Source organism: Symsagittifera roscoffensis, chromosome 3, assembly GCF_963678635.1.
Source record: "Symsagittifera roscoffensis chromosome 3, txSymRosc1.1, whole genome shotgun sequence".
Taxonomy (NCBI): Eukaryota; Metazoa; Xenacoelomorpha; order Acoela; family Convolutidae; genus Symsagittifera; species Symsagittifera roscoffensis.
The window spans coordinates 3,383,065-3,401,843 of record NC_087064.1 but is presented as its reverse complement, the minus strand read 5'-3'; the positions used below and the strand labels follow the sequence as shown (position 1 = coordinate 3,401,843).

The following is an 18,779-nucleotide window of genomic DNA, read 5'->3' as shown; positions in this document are numbered from 1 at the left end:
TAAAAGTTTCATACAAGTTAACCGCTTCAAGTCAGAAGAGGGCTTGAAAAGTAAACTCAATTTGAGAAAAGCAAGTTCAAAATTTTCAGTTTCAAGACTCTTGAATTGAAGCGTCCTTTTGCATGAAAAATATCAATTATTGGCATACCAAATAACTCGGATTTTAGCTCCTCACCTGGAAACACTTTGGACATGGGTCTCACAGTGAGGTTCCTGGCCCGCACAATCTCCACCTCCAGACTGGTGTTCCTCTTTAGCCCAATACTCAGCTGGATCTCCCCTAGACAGGGCGAACCCAGAACCTGTCTGCCCACAACCTGTCCAGGACCCAAGTCGTCCACGAAAGAGTTCAGCTGCTCGTTCGCAGGGGTCGCGTACTGCGTCTGCAGAAAGCTACAGCACAAAATGTACCAAAAATATAACAAGTTTGTTTTTAAGACCCTTTGCTGGCCAGCGGTTTCCCAATTTTAAATATTTGTTGCGGTGGACTAATAATATAGCCAACTGACAGTTGGAAACAGTCAATGAACGCAAGAAAACAAAAAAAAACTGAATTATTTTTTTCTGAAAACTCGACCATTGAAGGTCAAAGATAAAAAAAATGAGCCCTTGAAAACTCGAATTTGATGAAAAATTACGATTGACAAGCTAATTTTTTTATTCGGTTGGAAAATCTAAAAATACAATTCCATTTTCCAAACTAGAATTCGATCACGTTTTATGAGACCCTTATATTTTAGCTGCTCGATAGTGGAGTTCGTCTTCTTTTTAACAATTTAAATGAACTGAACTTGCAAAAATCAGAAGTCAAACCGCGAAAAATCAAAATTGAGCGTCAACAAATTTTAAGACTTTTTCCTGTAAAAAAAACCACCAAGAACTATAAAAGAGCTCTCACTATGTTCATTACTCTTCATAAAGTTTAGTTATCAGAAGGAAGACGTGATATAACTTAGTTAGAGGTTCAATGCCAGATTATTCAAGTTGACATAAATGAGACAGTCGTGATCGTTCTAGGCCATGACTATACGCTCATCCCAGTGTGGATTCATAGTAGCGCATCAATAAATAGATAGATAGCCAACAGAAATATGGAAAACTGTCAATGATATCCAGAAAACCAAAAACGTTGCAAAATTTTTGAAGCATTTTCAAAAAATATCATTAAAATTTTTTTGATTTACAACAATCACGAAGTTAAACAGAGCAAATCAGATGTGCTAAATAAACGAAGTAAGGCTCCTAGCAAGATATACACTTCGTTGACTGGTGCTTAATAATTGACTTACAGAGATGCATCCATGGAGGCGGCTCCCGTGCCGGTGCTTCCCGAGCTGGAGTGGAGAGAATGGTTGTCCATCCTACTTAAGAGATACTTCTTCATGTCATCATGTGTGTGGAATCCCACTTCGGCTGTTCGGGGAATGCTGATGCGCTTGTTCCTCACGTCTACAAAACACAGTTGCATTGGAACATACAAATTGAGTCACTTTCTCACTTAGTACTGGCTCTTTTCCACTCCCCACCACCTCAAAAAAATTGAAAACCGCAATCAATTTTCAAATTTTCCAGGTCATGATACTTTTACATGTTATTATTACTGTTTAAGTTAAGTTTAATTATACGATTTAAAGAACCAATGCGTTCAGAATACTTAATTTGCTCATCGGACAAAAATGCGTTCCAGCACGACTGCAACGTTGAAATAGTTTTCCAAATTGAAATTCAGAAAAGGGGGAATTGGAAAAAAGGGGGAGGTGGAAAAGTCACTAAATAGAAAATTCAGAAATGAATTCAAAACCAAGACGATCGATATGAAAGAAATCTCAAAAACGGTCATGTTCTAGAGCAGCCAAAACAATGATATGGAACATTACTTCTTGAACAAGTTTACCTCATCTAAACGGCTATTTTATTACACAAATTTCGCTTGTGCAAATAACAGCCTTAACTATGTATTAAGTAACTAGGAGCAAAGATTAAGTTCACTCGGTGAAATGAAAGGGTTTAATTTCGACTTTTCTTCACACAGGGGCAGAATACTTCAATAAATCGAAACTGATTCAATCGTGTTGTGCTCAAAATGATTTGTCCACTTCTATTTTACTGACTACTTGAAGCTGATGCATTTGATCTCGCGGAAGATGTGAGCGACTTCATGCTCACAGATCTATTGGACCCAGAGATACCCGCTCCACCCTCCGACAACCCAGATAAAGTATGACTGACTTGGTCCGAGTTTGGACCACCTACTTTCTCTTGTAAAGATACACCAATATCTAGTGCCTTGTCTTCTTGTAGCTGCTTCTGCTTTGACTCTTTCTTTGGTTTGCCTTTTTCACATTCGTTTTCATCTTCCAAAATATTCAACAATTTATTTTAAAAAAACAATTAGACTGACTGCGCCTAGGTAGTACTGTCAAATATTTTTAAAAACCCACCGAAAATCTAAGCGACCTAAATTACGCATCATTAAACGCTATTTTGCAAGCACCGTTCATGCCTATAACCAAGTAGAGTTATAGCCGACCAACATGTATGTCATATGATATTGTAAGAAATTTGAATCCCAGTTTTAGTTTTCTCTAAAAGGGAGAAAAAAAAGAGAGAACCAGAGTTATAAATTTCTCACCTTGCAGCTGAGTCATGCTGTTGCTCTTTTTAGACAGACCCACTAGAGCTCCTATTTTGTGTCCGATCGAAGGCCGCCTCTTCTTGCTCCCAGGCCCCCCGCCCATCATACCCCCAAGACCCATCCCTCCCCCTGAGTCGGAGAAGAAACCTGCCTCTGCGCCCATTGGCATACTGGCACTCAACATTTGTTGTGCCTCATCCACAACTTGCTCCATTCTAAAATCAATTTTTTCACTAAAAAAAAACTAGCAACTTTTTAAGTGGAAAAACGATTTCAGTTTTAAATGAAAATAAAATCCTTGGCAGGTGAAAACATATCAAGCTCCTAGAACATAGCCAGCGAAAAGATGAAAACTGTCAATGCACTCAAGGAAGCCAAAAATGATACTTTTTGATCATTTTTAACATTAGAAGGTCGAAAAAAAGATGTATCACGTTAAAAAAACTTTAGATCTTAGTTGGAATTCAAGTACACAAGCAACAAAACGACTCTAAAAAGGCAAAGAAAAAGGAAACAAAAAGTCTTAAGAACCTTTCTATGCGCCGAACTCCAACCAGAGACTTAAAGATTGAGTAGCTTATGTCCTCCCAACTTCGCAATGTGCTGTGACAGATAGTCCATCACTATTGTTCCAGCAGAAACTGGGGGTATCTGTTTGAACTTTTGTTGGAATACGTTTTACTGATGCAAAAGGAACTGCATAATTTTCAAAATGTCAAAAAACGGACTCGTTCTCATAATTGAAGTTTCCAAATTACGTTTAAAAAACAATAAAAGAATCTGAAATTTAACTTTTGCTAATTTCATAAAGTTTTCCCTGGTAAAGCTAGGGAAAACCTTTTTGCAGGTTAGATTCCCAAAATCTGTTCCTTCAACCTCCGATTTGAGAATTTAGAGAATAAGAAAAAAAATTCACAAAAGTGTCATAACTTCTGCTTGCTTTATGCTGGTTTTTCTGCCAAAATTAGGGAGCTCCGGCATATGCAGGGAAAATTCCCACATGTTATTTCTGTAAAACGGTGCAAAGTTCACAAAACGGCCAACTTTTCCTAAGACCATGCTGGTGTTTATATAGAAAATAGCTTAAAAGCATTTATTCGGGGCAAATCCCCTCGTTCTTTTATTTCGGTTCGACTCCGAATCGCAGATTCTGTAAGGTATTTTTCAACAAAAGAAAAACTTTCAAAAAAACTGTCGATATATCAAAAAATAGCATTTTTTTAAGAACATGACGTTTTCTTTAAACTCAAGGGCGTAGCTGATTATTCCGGGAAAAAGTCTGCAATCAGCTCTATTGATTGAACTCTCAATCTCAGATTTGACAGGGAAGTTCGAAAATTGGACACTATATAGCAGCATAACATTTTTCTATAAATATAAGGGCGTGACACTTTTTGCAAGGGATATCCTTATGACATGTTCTATCAATTTAACTTTCAGTCTCACATTTGGCATGTCAATTTTTCAGAAAATGAATTGAATCGAAAGGGATAAAAAAAAATTCCCCGCACTGAAAATTCGAAGGCCCCAGAACGTGGGAAAAAGTTTAAAAAATTATCATAATATGCTGAGACACAGTGAAATAGACAATTTTTCCATTGGTACAATTTTCATTTAAAAAATCAGTGAAACGTTTTCCAAAAAAAAGTAAAACTTCTGAGAAAAAGGCAAAAATTTTTGAAAAATCTTGAAATTTTTAGTCTTTTATCTTTTTGTGTTATAAAATATAAGCTCAAACCATTTAGATCGAACAAACTTTTACGTTAAAAAACAATGAAAAACACGTCCAGCAATTTGGGGATGCTCATGGCAAATGATGTTCAATTTGAGGAACTTAGCCAACCGACAGTTGGAAAAGAGTCAATGAACGCAAATAAACAGAAAGAAGACTGATATGTTTTTTTTTCTGAAAAAATATCAAACTTAGTAGACATAAAATAAAGAATTAAAGCTCTTCGAATTTCCAGAGCAATTTCTAATTGACGCTTTTTTGATAAAACTAATCCAGCTAGAGAAAACTGGATCAATAGGAAAAAAAATTATTTCGCTGGATATCTGAACATAGCCAACTAACAGTTGGAAAAGAGTAATGAACGCAAAGAAACTAAAAAAAAACTTACTTCAAGAGCCTTCAATTTTTGAATTTCGAAGAAAAAAATAGATGGCCTTAAAACTCTTTAAATTTGTAGACCAATTAATGACGGACGCCTTTTGCTAAAATTGACCCCATTTGAGAAAATTGGATCAATACGTTTAACTTTTATTTTGCTGGGAAAACTGATACTTATTTTCCATTTTCGAAATCAGAAGTCGATCGTGACTTTTAAACCTTTGCTGTTCGATAGTGGAGTTTGCCTTCTTTTTAACAATGGAAATGCACTGAATTTAAAAAAAAATTACAAGTCAAACCGCAAAAAATCAAAACTGAGCGTGAACAAATTTTAAGGTTTTTTCCTGAAAAAAAAAAACAAAAAAGAATCAGCAAGACATATAAGAGTATTCACTACGTTCATTACTCTTAATAATTAAAATACATTTCCGATATTAGAGATCGATCTCATTTATCAAGACCTTTACACTTTTGCTGTTCGATAAATGGAGTTTCCTTCCTTTTAACAAAGGAAATGAACTGAACTTAATAAAAAATCAAAAATAAAACCGCGAAAAAGTAAATTTGAACCGGAACAAAATCTAAATCTTTTCTTAAAAAAACAAAAAAATCATCCCGACCTATACTACGTTCATCGATGATATTTACAGAGCCTATCTAGAATGATAGCGCTATGAAAGGCACTTGCTATCAGAAGTGTAATAAGACCAACGATTACTAACTTGACCCCATATCTCTTGCTCTGAGCCAGAAGCCAGTCGTCGATATCTTCATCTTCGTCTTCCTGGTTGTTCAAATTGTCTCCTTCGCTCCTCATCGACGCAGCTGCATTCCTTCTGAACTCCAAGTCGATATCATCCTCCTCTTCTTCCTCGTCATCTTCTCGTGAGTTGCTAAGAGTCCTCGATGCTTCAGTGAACTCATTGTTCCTAGTATCACTGCTCGTTTGTCGCCGGGAACTTTCGTTTTCTCTTTTTGAGTCGTACTCCTGATTGTAACTGTCGTTCGATCTCCAGTCAATATCTCTTGTGTCTCGATTAGGTTCCGGGAATTCCTCAGTCGGGGAAACATCGTTGTTATAGTTGTCGATTCTTTTCGAGTGACTCCTTCGTGCATTTTTATCGTTGTCCTCTGAGTATCTCGATGCAGTCGGCTCGCTGTTCTTTTTCCGATAATGGTCATCGTCTTCAAAATTCTGCTCTTCCTCTTGATAAGATCTACTTTTGATTGTTTCCAGGCGATAACTTTTATTGTGCCTATCTTTTGGACTTCTGCGATGCTCTCCAGAGTATGATGTTTGCTCCTCGTAGTTTGAGGAGACTTTTGTCGTTTTTCGACTGCTTGGAGAATCAAAAGACGAATCGTCTCCGAAGCGACTGCTTCCAAAACTATCTCTGTGTTTCTCTTTCAGGTCTTGAATTAAGGCGTCTTCGTGATCGTATCTATTGTATCTCATACCCGTTACGTCACTCTGGGAAAAGTAGTCGAGGTCTTGCTCGTTGTCAATTAGCTCTTGGTTGTCGAAATAACTCAGTGCATCTGATATCTGTCTGCGTAACGAGGGACCCCCCTCTTGAGGTGATGGTGATATTGGTGGATTCTGAACTGAGTTTTTTCTTCTCGGTATCACTCCATCTTAAACAACGACTATCTTGTAACATTTCACAAGTGTAACCCTTATCAATTTTCTACGCAACAGTCTTCAGCCGTTTAATTCGTGGCCATATTGCGCATCACTTGTTTTAGCGACAAGGCATAATCTTGGAACCGAACCAAGTTAAATGATCAAATTAAAAGATACAAGACCATTTTTTCTTAATTTTTCTTCGTTGTCCTAGAAATTACATCAGAAAAAGCTGATGACGCTGATAGTGTATAACAGATCAATAGCATTAAAAATTGTTTGATGGGGAATACTTGATTTTGCATTTTGTGTCGGATAGCAAACACTCCATAATTAATAATAATAGTAAAACTTTTAAGTGAAAATCTTTACAATGCACGATTAACCCCACCGAAGGCGGATCTACGATTTTTTCGAGGGGCGAGAGGAGGAGTTTAAATTTTAAAAAAATAATAAAACACATTTTTTTGAACCAACTGGTTTTCCGAGCAATCCCAGAACCCGTGCCCCCATATTAGGCTTGTCTAGCATCTAATAAAGGCTACCTTGTTGTGCTGTGGAGGGCGAGTAGATGTCTGCTCTGGGGGTGACAGAGTGTTCACTTGACTCGTCCTTCTGCTGAAGTTGCAGATTATTCTGCGTGGGAGTGGAGAGATCAGAGCGACCACCGGAAGGAGACCGACTGAAACAACGACACTCAAAACAACTTGCACAACTTTCAGTGATATTTCCAGTAACATCAAGTAAAATTAGCATGCAAACAGTAGTAAAACTGCAAAGGATTTTTTCATAATCGTTCTGTAAAAGTTCCAGCCACTGAATTGAAAATTTGTTAGCATATAGCTGAATTTTTGGTTAAGGATTCGATTGAGCGTTTTTGACGTTTAGCAAATTTTCACAAAATCGACGCTGCACTTCTCCAACACAAGCGAGAAAACGCTCAAAAAAATTATAAAAATTAAAAAGAAATATAGCCAACAGACAGGTGGAAAAATGTCAAAAAACGCAAGAAAACAAAAACTACCGAAGTAACATTTGTTGAAAAATCAACCTTCGAATGTCAAATATAAAAAATATGCCCTTGAAAACTCGAATTTGAAGAAAAAATTACGATTGACACTAAGGTAATTTTTTATTCGGTTGGAAAATCTAAAAATTCAAATCCACTTTTGACACTAGAAGTCGATTACGTTCTAGATGACCTTTGAAAATTTGGATGTTCGATAGCGGAGATTGCCTTCCTTTTGGCAAAAGAAGTAAACTGAACTTGAAAAAATCAAAAGTCAAGCCGCTCAATTTTTTCCAAATTTATTTCCGAATTTTCAATTACAGTGCTGATTAAATGATTCCGGACAAAACGAACAAAAATTGAAAATTAAAATGCGTTTTTCTCCAATTCGTTTCACTTTCGACAAAAAATATGAAAACAGAAATTGCTTAGAAATTCAGCGAAATCAATATGATACAATTGATTCGGATCTAAAATTGTAACACAAAACTTATATTTAGTCAACCAAAATTTACGCCAAAACTACCAAGTTGATCACTAATCTAATTAGATCAACTCGAGCTTCTTACGTAGCCCAACAAATTTCAAGAAAAAAATAATTTCCTACAAATTGCGCAGAATGTTCAAATATTGTTTTTAAAATAAAAACAATGTTTTATATGTTAACACAGGCGAGGCTGCGCTTTGCAGACACAAGCGAGGAAACTTCAAAAAGAGCTCTGGACAAGCAAAAAAAATTGAAAGGAAAACTTTATCAAAAACTCCATGAAAAACACCTTGGTGAGATTAGGAGTATGACATTCTACAATCTGCTTCACGGCTTTTTGTACTTTTAATAACACCAGCCACCAACAGAGCAGCTACAAAATTTATCAAATTGCCAATGTTATGCAGCAAAAACTCTGCCAAAAAAAAGCTTTTTAAATGTTCCGGATTTGAATACCCCACTTGTTGATTAAGGGTCTCACGTCCTCGCATCTGCGCCACGTTCAATTGGAAGTAAACGAGTGTCCCAGATAATGCTGGATCTACCTGTTCTAATATTTTTAATCATATCTTGTACTGATACTGAATTGCGTATTTTTCAAAATTTCAATAAAAATAAACTTAACGCTAAAACCTTTAGTTTTTCTGCTTAAGTCGATGATTAACCGCCGCCTATTTAAAGGAAAAAAAACTTTTACTCGATATTTTGATTGAAGTCTTCATTTCAGATTTGACTGGGTAAGTTTTCAAATATGCGAAAAATATTCCAAAAAACGATCAAAAATGATAAAATTTGACTATTCCTAAATTCATAATACTGAAGCATGAGAATAGCCTCTGCTTTCCGCACCCTGGATTTTTAAATTGCAACGTTAAGATCAGATTTAGCTTTTTCGAAAATGGTGATGAAATTTATTAACAAAACCGCAAAAATTTTCAAAAAATGGATTTTCCTGAAGTTGATATTGGCTTTTCTACAAAAAAATACGGGAAACATATTAGGCAGTAAAAAAAATTGAGCACCATGTTAGTGATGTATGCATGAACTATTAACTCCAGAATCAGCAGGTTAGTTTTAGAATTAAAAAGCAGGTTGCTCCAAAAATACGTGCAAAATTTCGATAATTGGACAATAAGGCCATATTTTTTTTCTAAACGCAGGGCATAGTCAACTGTAGAGGTAAGATTCGCATAAACGACTTTTCTCTTTCAGTTTAATCCTTTCATCTCCGATTTGGCAGGTTGGTTATAGAGAAAATTCAAAAAGCTTTAAAAGTTGACCAAACTGTGGACTAATTGCACATTTAACAGATTCTCGTAATCTTTTCTGCGTTCTCGTTCTTTGTATTTTTTATATTATCATTCATACTCTATCTGACTCACATTCTGCGTGGAGGCGGTTGTTGACGCTGATGTTGGTGTTGATTGTATCTGGAGGCCATTAGGTAGTTTCCATCCTCGTACTCTGCAGTAGAAATATCTCCTCCCTCCACGTCGCTGTGCCACAATCTTAAACAGAACAGACATAAAAACCATTTCCAAGGCTAGAACATGAAGATACATTGCAATCTTTCGGTTACCCCCCCCCCCCCCACACTTAAATGATAAAATGGACAAAATGTAAATTACGAAAAAGTTTAAATCAGAAAATAACTTTCACAAATCCAACAACTATGGTGGAGGCAAAAATGAAGCAATTTCATCTAACCTAACCTCCAACAAGTTCTTTTCCCCAGTTATATTGACATTTCTTCTCATTAACTTACCAAAATGAGTCAAAATGCGTTCTGCGCTGTCAATTCCAGTCGATTTTTTCAACATCAGCACCGGTAACGGTCAACAAATTTTCACGGTTTAAAAATTTGCCTTACATAATATTTCCTTCTAGACTATTTTTTTTCTATTTCCATTAATTTTCTACGTTTTTCTAGATTACAATTATCGACACTTTTTCTGTGTTCGAGACAATTATAAACACTTTTTCTGAGTTCGAGACACTTATACACACTTTTTCTTGTGTTCGAAGTTGTACTTGATATGAACTACCAACTGACCTTTCAGCAGACTGTCTGTTCCGCCTATCTGTGGGTTCCAGTAGTGCCGGGTGAGGGGGCAGGATGTTGCTATAGTCCGACATCGCACCTAGTGATTGGGGGTGGGGGGCTTGATTGGGATTAAGCAGGTGTGCGTTGATGGGCATTTTGCTCAGCTGTTTCACGCGGGACGCGGGTCCTCCCCTGTACCTTCGGAATCTGAACACCTCTCCCTACAACGAACCACAGCATAGTTCAATATCTTCCTCTAATCCAAGAAATCACTCAATTTTATCGCTTATGCAAGAGAATTCGCATGTTACAGAAGCCTTCTACGCGAAGTTTAAGAGACGTGAAAAATAAAAATTAATGCTTTTGTTTGACAAAACCTGTTTCAACGAGTAATTTGATATCAAACAAGCTTTATAAGACAAGTTAGAGTAGTTAAATTGCAGGACCAGCACCAGAAAATAAATTCATTAAAGCTATTGTCGAATGAAAAACGATAGTCCTGGAAAACTTAGTGATGATAACCTGTTGGTTGTTGTTGGTGTGAGAGGTATACAATTGGGAGTTGAGGTGAGCAGTGAAGGCGTTTGAGGAAGAGGTGGGCGCGGTCGAGTGTCTGCCACCACCGCCGCCCGTGGCGTTGCTCATGTACTTATGTGCAACCGCGCTCCCACCACCCAAAGATCCAAATCTAAACACGCACGTATTTAAACCTTAATCCACTATCACAGTCTATGATCAACACTGCTCAGCATTCAATATTTAAATTTTACACAGAGGCGGAGCTGCACTTCGCAAGCACCAGAAAAAAACGGCAAAAACTATCCCTGACAAAAAAATTGATATAGGAAAGAAAAAGTTTTAAAAAAAGCCCCAAAAATTTTGAAACTTTTGCTTTGAGCCGTAATATTGCACTAAGCTCGCAGGTGTAAAAATTCAATTTCATTTGTGAAATCAAAAGTTAAGCGGGAATGTCCGCGCCACTTCCAGTTTTGTTCTGGGATTTCACATATTTATATCTGCTTCACTAAATTGATTTTATGTAGACATAAAATATGTAACAAATAACTTCTAACACCATTTTGTCAATCCCAAATTATCTCCAACAGGCGCTTTTTTGCTTTCCCCGGTTTTGTTGTTTTATGTGTTGTTATGGCTAAAGGCGTGATGATACGATGTAAAGTTTTTTAAAAACAAATCTGTTCTCATTTATTTGTTTTTTTTTTCACCATGCCCAGATTCAGTGCATTATGACAACGTACAAGTAGTTTTTCAAAAGTGAAACTGAAAGGTGGGGGGGGGGGTGTTAAAAGAGGCCTCCTACCTAGTATCTTGGTGGGAGCGTAGGGAGGACCCGTTTTCTCCTAAAAAATAATCAGGCGCAGTTGAGAGGTTGTTGGGGTTTAGAGTCCCTGACTGCTGACTCATGCGACCAGGAGCATCTCGCTCATAGCGAGACGACGAGTACTGGGAGTCGACGCCGCCGCCGCTTCTGTGTCTGTCTCTCTGCCGCCGTCTCTGATTGGACTCCACGTCAGAAAAATAAGTCGGAGACCTGCAAATATACAAAATTGAAGTGCTTGAAACATTTTTAAGTCATTCAGATAATAGAAAGGTATTTCAAATTTATATAGAGCCAAAATGGCAACCAAGAAACCTAGCAAAAACATTGACCATGAATTTTTTAAAAGCATTTTCAGAGAAAAAAATCCATCGGACTGCTGGAAAAGAGTCAATGAAAGTTTTTTCAAAAAATCTCTCAATTTTCGAAATTCCGAGAAAAAAAAGGCCTTACAGCTCTTAGAATTCAGAACAACCTATGATTGACACTTTTTGGATAAAAATAAACTCAATTTCAGAAAAACTGAATCTATGAAAAAACTTTTTACACGCTGGCAAATCAACTAAATTCCATTTTCGAAATTAGTTTGTAAAGTTTTCCTTCGACAGTAAAGTTTGCCTTCCTTTTAACAAAGGAAATGAAGTGAACTTGAAAAGAAATCACAAGTCAAAAAGCGAAAAAACAAATTTGAGCCTGAACAATATTTGAGACTTTCATCGACTCTTCAAAACATATGACCATCGACACTTTCTTGATTAAATTAACCCAATAAGATAAAAATTACCCATCTAAAACCTGAAAAAAAAAACAAGAAGCCACACGACCTGAATAAATCGAAAGTCACTGCAAATATTAACACTTGAAAGAATTGAGTAAATTATTTTAGATGAAAAACTTAAAAATTATTATTAACGAAAAAAAATTATGATTTTTGAGGAGCAAAGCTTACCAACCTCTCAGTCGCGTATCTATTATTCCAGCCGTCATATGAAGATCTGCTTGTCGTGCGGCGGCGTCTCGACTCTACGTCTGTCAAATACAAGGCGGCATCGGGGTCGTCGCCATAGTCGGAACCCCTTCTCTCTGTGACGTAATGGTAGCTCTCACCCGCTGAGTGATAACCACTGGCGTACCTATAGAAAATAATGTTATCAAACTCTCTGCAAACATAGAAGCGAAGTATTGCTTGCGAGACCACCACAAACAAAGCATTGGAATCTAGAATACAAAAAATGAAACAAGATCTACCAATTCGAAAAAAAGGCAAAAACGTTGAAAAGCAACCATTGCAAAAATTGCATAATAATGTTGTCTAGCATGATGTTCAATTTGAGGAAAACATGTCAAGCAAGCCAATCTCTAGCGTGAAACATGACTTCAGAAACATTTATCGAGCTGCAATTATGCCGTCAAACTTGAGTAAACTCCCGTTGAGCCGACAGCAAAATTGTTGACATGATAAGCTTTGAGTTATAAAGTTCTAAGCTTTGTTACTTCCGTGTTTCCAGAAAGGGATGGAGGCGTAAGGATTTTTTAAATTCAAACAATGGAAAATTAGGTCATTAGGCCAATAAAACATTAGTCAGGAAAAAGAAAGGGTATAATAAATCAGGGCTAGTAAATTTATAAATTACAGGAGTAAATCACAAACACTTGTAACTACACTGAAAATAGCTGCAACTCCACTGAGAATTGCTTACAGCATCAGAAAGTGGCAACTAAGCCAACAAAACATAATCAGACGAACGATAGGCCGATATTAAAAAAACTGATTATTTTCAGTTTAAAAGAAAACCAGGTCCTGGTCGTATTCGAACCAAGGACTTTCGCCGCAGAGGCGTAATCCTTGCCTCTAAGTTAATTTTGCCGTAAATGCAAAGAAACTTGAATTTAATATAAATCAAGCTATCAATTGGTTCTGGTAAATAATTTGTTAAAAGTCTAAATTCCGAGTTGATTACGCAAGCTCACCACAAGCGTAAAATTAATCTCCTACTTTTAAGTTTTCAAAATCAAAGTCGACAATTGAAATTCAATGATAACGATATTGCTTATTAAAATGAATATTCGAGAAAATTTATCAAAACAGAAGCAAACACTAGCCAGAACACGACTAAAAAGCAGCTCTATAAAATGAAATAAGCCTCGAACTACAAAAATTCGCCAACGTCTCGGATTCGATCTGCGACCAGGAAATTATGAGTCTCACTCAGCCACGGACACTTAATAAATCACAAACACTGGCAACAAATAAAGCAGAGAACGGATTCTTTGAAATTTCCAATGCTACAGATTGTGATTATAGCATAAGTGCCACCAAAAAAGTGAACACTTTTATTTGCGAGTTAGGTTAGAAACAAAGAAGATTCGTACTATTACTCTACGCTGGCAAGTGTAATGAGCAAAAATAAAAAATACGATGCAATTTTTTTTCTTATTTTTATAGGCTGGGAAATATTAGATTGACAGTAGGGGTTCAGGAATTTTCTTTGTCGGTTCGGTTCACTTTCTGAAAAACTGGAATATACCCAAAAAAGAAGAAAATTTGTAATAATCATATCATGACAAAAACGCAGAACCGTCTTATCACAAAACTTAACTTGATGTGATAAATCTCGCTCGAATACCGAACCCAGAAATATCGTTTATTGAACTCAGCTTCGGTTCGCTCGCTTGTGTAAACAGTTTTCTCAAGTAATCTATTATCAAAAAAAGTCAAGACAGTATAAAAGAGAATAAAACTTTAATAGCTTCAATATTAGGGCAAATTTTAACATTCTAGCTACCTGTTACTGCGACTTCCAGCGGAATATCCTTGTTCATAGAATCCCCCCGCTCTTTCATTCGAAGGTTTCCGCCCGTATCTTGTGTCTGCGGCTGACAAAGAGAGGTAGTCTATCTGTTTATTGTTGTGGTTTTGGTTGGGGTAGAGGGGCTGATTTAGACCCGAGGGGTAGTTCAGCACTGGGTCCATGTCGGAAGAGCGTAGAGGGGTGGAGGGTGCGGTCGCTCCTTTCCGGGTGTCTAAGCCTCTTCCATCTGAAAAAAAAAGATTCGTCCTTAGGCTGAGGCCATTATTTTCAACATAGCCAATCGGTGATTGGAAAAGAGAAATAAATGCAAGAAAACAAAAAAAAGACTGACTGTTGAAAAAATCTCAACTTTCGAATTTCAAAGAAAAAAATTGATGCCCTTTAAGCTCTTTGAATTTCTAGAACAATTTATGATTGGCGCTTTTTTGATAACATGAACTCAAGTTGAGAAAATTGGATCAACAGGTAAAGTTTTTATTCCGCTGGAAACCTCAAAATCAAATTCCTTTTTCGAAACTGGAAATCAATCACGAATTTTCGCGCCATTTACGCGTTCGTATTCGGAGAGTGCTATTTACGTCACTTTCAGCAGATGAGTTTCATTTGAACTCAAAAAGTGCATATATACCTAAGTGCATTCTCAAATGCATCAATATGTAAGACTGCACATCTGTAGTTATTAGAGACTTTGTAGTAGTTAGAACATAGTTGAAAGATGCCCGAGGCAAAAAGAGCCCGGCCGGAGGGCACGAATTGCCCGAGCGCGACTCTTTTGCCCGAGGCCATCTTCAACTATGTTCTAACTGTTGAAAAGTATAGTATGTTTTTGCTCTTTTTGAGGAAAAGATGCCAGAAAATTGTGAAAAAGCCCGGAAAATTGTGAAAAAGCCCGGAAAAGTGCGCGCAACTATGCAAATGATTTCTTTTTTCATTCACGCTTTGTCGTGAAAGAACATGAGTGAAAGAGCAAAAACATACTCTTCTAAGACTTTTCCTGGCTAAAAAAAAACAAAAAATCAGCAAGACCCATATAAGAGTCTTCACTACGCTCATTATTCTAAAAAAACGTTAACTGATTCATCGCTTTCGTAGCTCATTTTACCATGAAATGTAGATGTATATTCTATCAAAGTTCGTTTATTTGCACTGATAGCACTTCAATGGTGTAATTTGTTGCTTTGTTTCGAAATAGAGGAAGAAATAGGGGGAGGGGTGTCCCTGTCCCATAGCTCCCTACTTTTCTTTGATGCCTCCAGTTTCTATTAGATTCAAGTCTGAAATTCGTGTTATTTGTTTTGAACCTGAAGGTTTGGAAGCTCCAAGAAGTGCCTGTGCTGCAGCCATGGGGTCCCCCACGGAGTCCCAGGTAGTCTTGTCACTCACTTCTGAAACAGACACGTCCAACACATTCATCACACAAATGGCTACTCAGCATCATCGAAAAGACAACAACAATCACACAACAGCAAACATTGATTGCAATTAATACACATTTAACTCAATGATTGCAGACAGTGACAGTGAATCAAATCAGATCGATGAAAATAGTTTCAGAGACGGTTTACATTACATGGCACGGATTATCGTGCGACGCTTCAAAAGAAAAGACACCATTTCTTAGTTTATATTCAGTGAACTCAATCAAAATCATGAAGGAAAATATTTAAAGGTACAAAAATGAAATAACCGACTTCAGACTTTTCAAAACTGAGAATTGCTATTTTCTGCAATCGACACAAATTTGAAGAGCCTTTCAAACAAAATTATGAAGAATATATATTGGGCAACACGCGACAGTAACTAGGAATGAAAGAGTCTCAGAAACTTATTCAGATACAAATAGAAAAAGAGCAAGCGTAAATTAGAGTTTATAAAATCTCTATTCTGGTACCTTTCTGGTCAAAACCAAAATGCCATTCTGGTTGCCACACAGCAAGTATGGTACATAATAGTTGTATTTCGCCCAGACACTGAACAGTTACAGCCAGCAGGAAATCTCAAGTACTCGAAATGGAAGAAAAATGTGACCAAGTTTACACTTTGACAAGCGCTGGCGTTGAAAGGGGAATGGGACTGTTTGCAACTAAAGACATTCAAAAAGGTATGTTTCAATTTAGAAAAAAAATCATGCACATTTTTAGAAAGCTGCGAGATTGTACAGCAAACATTTATTCAAATGCTGCAATTTTCTTTCAATGGTATAACAAAAATACGATTGCACATCCATCGAATAGCGATTGAGTTTTTTTGTCGCATAAAAGTTAGATCTCGAAGTTTCCTCGGTTGGACTGTAAAATGAACAGAATTCCAGTCGTCTGTCCTCGCCGAGTCTCGTTTTAAATGAATCAGGGTGCTGTTTTGAAATATAATATTAATTTGATATAATTGTTCCGAACATTGAAAATGGGGAGTATTCTTAATATTCGGATGTGTTCGGAAGTTTTTTTCTTCATTTTTTCCCACGCAAAATCAGGTACCACAAATAATGATCAGACTGGGTTGAGTGATATATCATATTTGACTCGTGATTAGAACCACACTAAAAAATTCCCAAAAATTATTTTTAGCGTCCTTGAAAATTTAGTTTTATTCAAGAAGAGTTAGTTTGAGATTTTAGCCCCTATTAGGTATCAAAAAGATCAAAATTTCAGAAACAAATTTGAAAAATTTTGGAAATTAAAATTTTTGTTTACTTTTTTCCCGTTTTTCAATTAGCCTGTTTTAATATGACTGTCACATATGCCGAAGTTCTAGTTTATCGTTTAGACCCTTTTGTCACATCACGCAGAAAAAAACGACAATTTGAATAAAAAACTTTTTCGTATTTTTTAAGACTATGATCAGAACATTCTGTGCTACTTGCACAGTAACCGGCTATCCTTGTTTATTTTTATTTGTTTTTTTTAGGCTCTGTAATTCTGCGAAGCGGAGCAGTTTTACAAAGTGAAAGTTACGACAATACTGAAAACAGTCTTCAATCACAGTTTCAGAATCTTGACGAACAGACTAGGAACGAGATTCTCGACCTGTCAAACTGCAAGCAGCGAACACCAAAACTACCACCACTTCTCGGAATATTCCAGACGAATTGTTCATATATCGAAGACCTTGACACGTACTTCTTGTGTGTCCTATTTTCAAGGTTAAATCATTCGTGCGCGGCAAATTGTAGTCACGTTTTTGATAGAAATGGAAAACAGAAAATCGTCCGGTCAATTCGAAACATATCAGGTCAGCAAAACCAAAGCTACTGAAAACTTTCTTTATTGATAACCAAAGTTGGATAGCATTTTCCAGCAAAGTGGAAAAAACATATATCCTGTCGAAAACATTATCTGTGTCTTTTTGGTACCTTTTTAATCTTTTGAGGTTCAAAATTACGTTAAATCAATTCAAAGCACTTTGAATTTCAAGGATGGCATATGATTGTCATTTTCTGAAGCTAAAACTTAACCAAATTGAGAAAACTGGACTGCTTAAAACTTTTTTCTGAAAAAAAAGACAACCACCAAACCGAAAAGAAGTAAAAAAATATCTTCGTTCATTAGCAAATCGCAAAAAAAAGTATAAAATACAATAAAACAGTTCAAAAAATTGTCTTTCAGAAAACGAAGAGCTTACAATTTGCTATCTGAACTCTCCGAGTCAGTGGTTTCTGGATCTAACCGCCAGACAAGCTGAGCTAAACCACTTCTATTCCTTCCATTGTGACTGCATAAAGTGCTTATCTGATATTCAACTTCATCTGGACTTACAAACAAAACAATCAGCTGAAACTAAACTAGCCTCTTTATTCGACAAACTAAACAGCAAAGTTCACGCTTTCCAAACCCAGGAAGCAATTCTGAGATCCATGATAGAATTACTCGAAGGAAATCAATTCAATTTGGTAATTCAAGAATTTTTCCACAGATCTTTGTTTCTTCTTTACTGCCAAACAGGAAACTCAAAAAAGGCAAAACAACAAGCCATTAATTGCAGAAACATCTGGACGATATTGCACGGTGAGTCGAGTTTTCAAGAAAGACGCTTCGAGTTTTTCGCGAAAGTTCCGACTAGCTGTTTCGGTGAAGTTGAAACCTGCTACGGTCCATCAGAACTCTCCGAGCACGACACATACGTGCTTTGTGGTGTGATAAACTGGGCAAACTCGGAAAGCTATCTAATTTGTCGCCATTGTCTGACAGAAGTTGACAAAACAGTAAAGGAAGCTATACCATGTTCATACTGTGGGCTTGTTACATATTGCAGCTCTATTTGTCAAGTCAAACACCAGTTGGATCACAAACTTTTTTGCAACTTAGCGCAAGACTTTGGAAACAATTAAAACGTTTGACAAAAATTCAAAATTATTCTGCGATATAATTTTCGTAGGACTGCAGTTACTAGAATAACGTGTCGACAAGCGGACATTGCATATATTTGAAAACCTGTCCCAAACTTAGAACCGAAATTTTTGATTTTAGCAGAAACTTCATTTAGCATTTTTAAATCACAAATAAAACATATTTTTCAAAATCACAAATAAAAAAAATGAAAATAGAATTTAAATTTATTGTTCCGACCATTGAAAATGGGGAGGAACTTTGTATTCAGTTGTTTTTAATTTTTCCTTTTTGTTTTCCACCCGAAACCAGGTGCAACAAAAAATCATCGGTCTGGATTGAATGATACATCATATTCAAGCTTTTTCAGTCGCAATTAGAACCACCTTCAAA

The 18,779-nt window shown here is 36.6% G+C and overlaps 2 protein-coding genes across 6 annotated transcripts in view; one reads left to right on the top strand and one right to left on the bottom strand.

The window, feature by feature from the left end:
- Window positions 1-18,779, bottom strand: part of LOC134842088 (regulating synaptic membrane exocytosis protein 2-like) — a 104,935-nt gene that overhangs the window by 2,833 nt on the left and 83,323 nt on the right. For 4 of the 5 annotated variants that reach the window (XM_063858259.1, XM_063858260.1, XM_063858262.1 and 1 more), the window contains 13 exons: window positions 15,363-15,446; window positions 14,035-14,287; window positions 12,202-12,381; window positions 11,231-11,461; window positions 10,432-10,597; window positions 9,919-10,130; window positions 9,248-9,373; window positions 6,915-7,051; window positions 5,468-6,380; window positions 2,633-2,850; window positions 2,112-2,354; window positions 1,290-1,449; window positions 176-393 (listed from right to left, as the gene is read on the bottom strand). In XM_063858259.1, coding sequence (XP_063714329.1) covers window positions 176-393; window positions 1,290-1,449; window positions 2,112-2,354; window positions 2,633-2,850; window positions 5,468-6,380; window positions 6,915-7,051; window positions 9,248-9,373; window positions 9,919-10,130; window positions 10,432-10,597; window positions 11,231-11,461; window positions 12,202-12,381; window positions 14,035-14,287; window positions 15,363-15,446 — 3,141 coding nt within the window. The remainder of the gene's footprint in view (window positions 1-175; window positions 394-1,289; window positions 1,450-2,111; window positions 2,355-2,632; window positions 2,851-5,467; window positions 6,381-6,914; window positions 7,052-9,247; window positions 9,374-9,918; window positions 10,131-10,431; window positions 10,598-11,230; window positions 11,462-12,201; window positions 12,382-14,034; window positions 14,288-15,362; window positions 15,447-18,779) is intronic. The other variant, XM_063858261.1, reaches the window with a different exon arrangement.
- On the top strand, window positions 15,931-18,447 carry LOC134842091 (uncharacterized). Its single transcript, XM_063858267.1, has 3 exons — window positions 15,931-16,162; window positions 16,969-17,292; window positions 17,667-18,447. The coding sequence occupies exons 1-3, from the start codon at window positions 16,072-16,074 to the stop codon at window positions 18,386-18,388; spliced, it is 1,137 nt and encodes a 378-aa protein (XP_063714337.1). The 5' UTR covers window positions 15,931-16,071; the 3' UTR covers window positions 18,389-18,447.

Bases quoted from the DNA above. Each gene is read 5' to 3' on its own strand.
- LOC134842091 (XM_063858267.1), top strand. From the start codon at position 16,072: ATGGAAGAAAAATGTGACCAAGTTTACACTTTGACAAGCGCTGGCGTT. The intron at 16,163-16,968 runs GTATGTTTCAAT...TGTTTTTTTTAG, and splicing joins AACTAAAGACATTCAAAAAG to GCTCTGTAATTCTGCGAAGC. The intron at 17,293-17,666 runs GTCAGCAAAACC...ATTGTCTTTCAG, and splicing joins GTCAATTCGAAACATATCAG to AAAACGAAGAGCTTACAATT.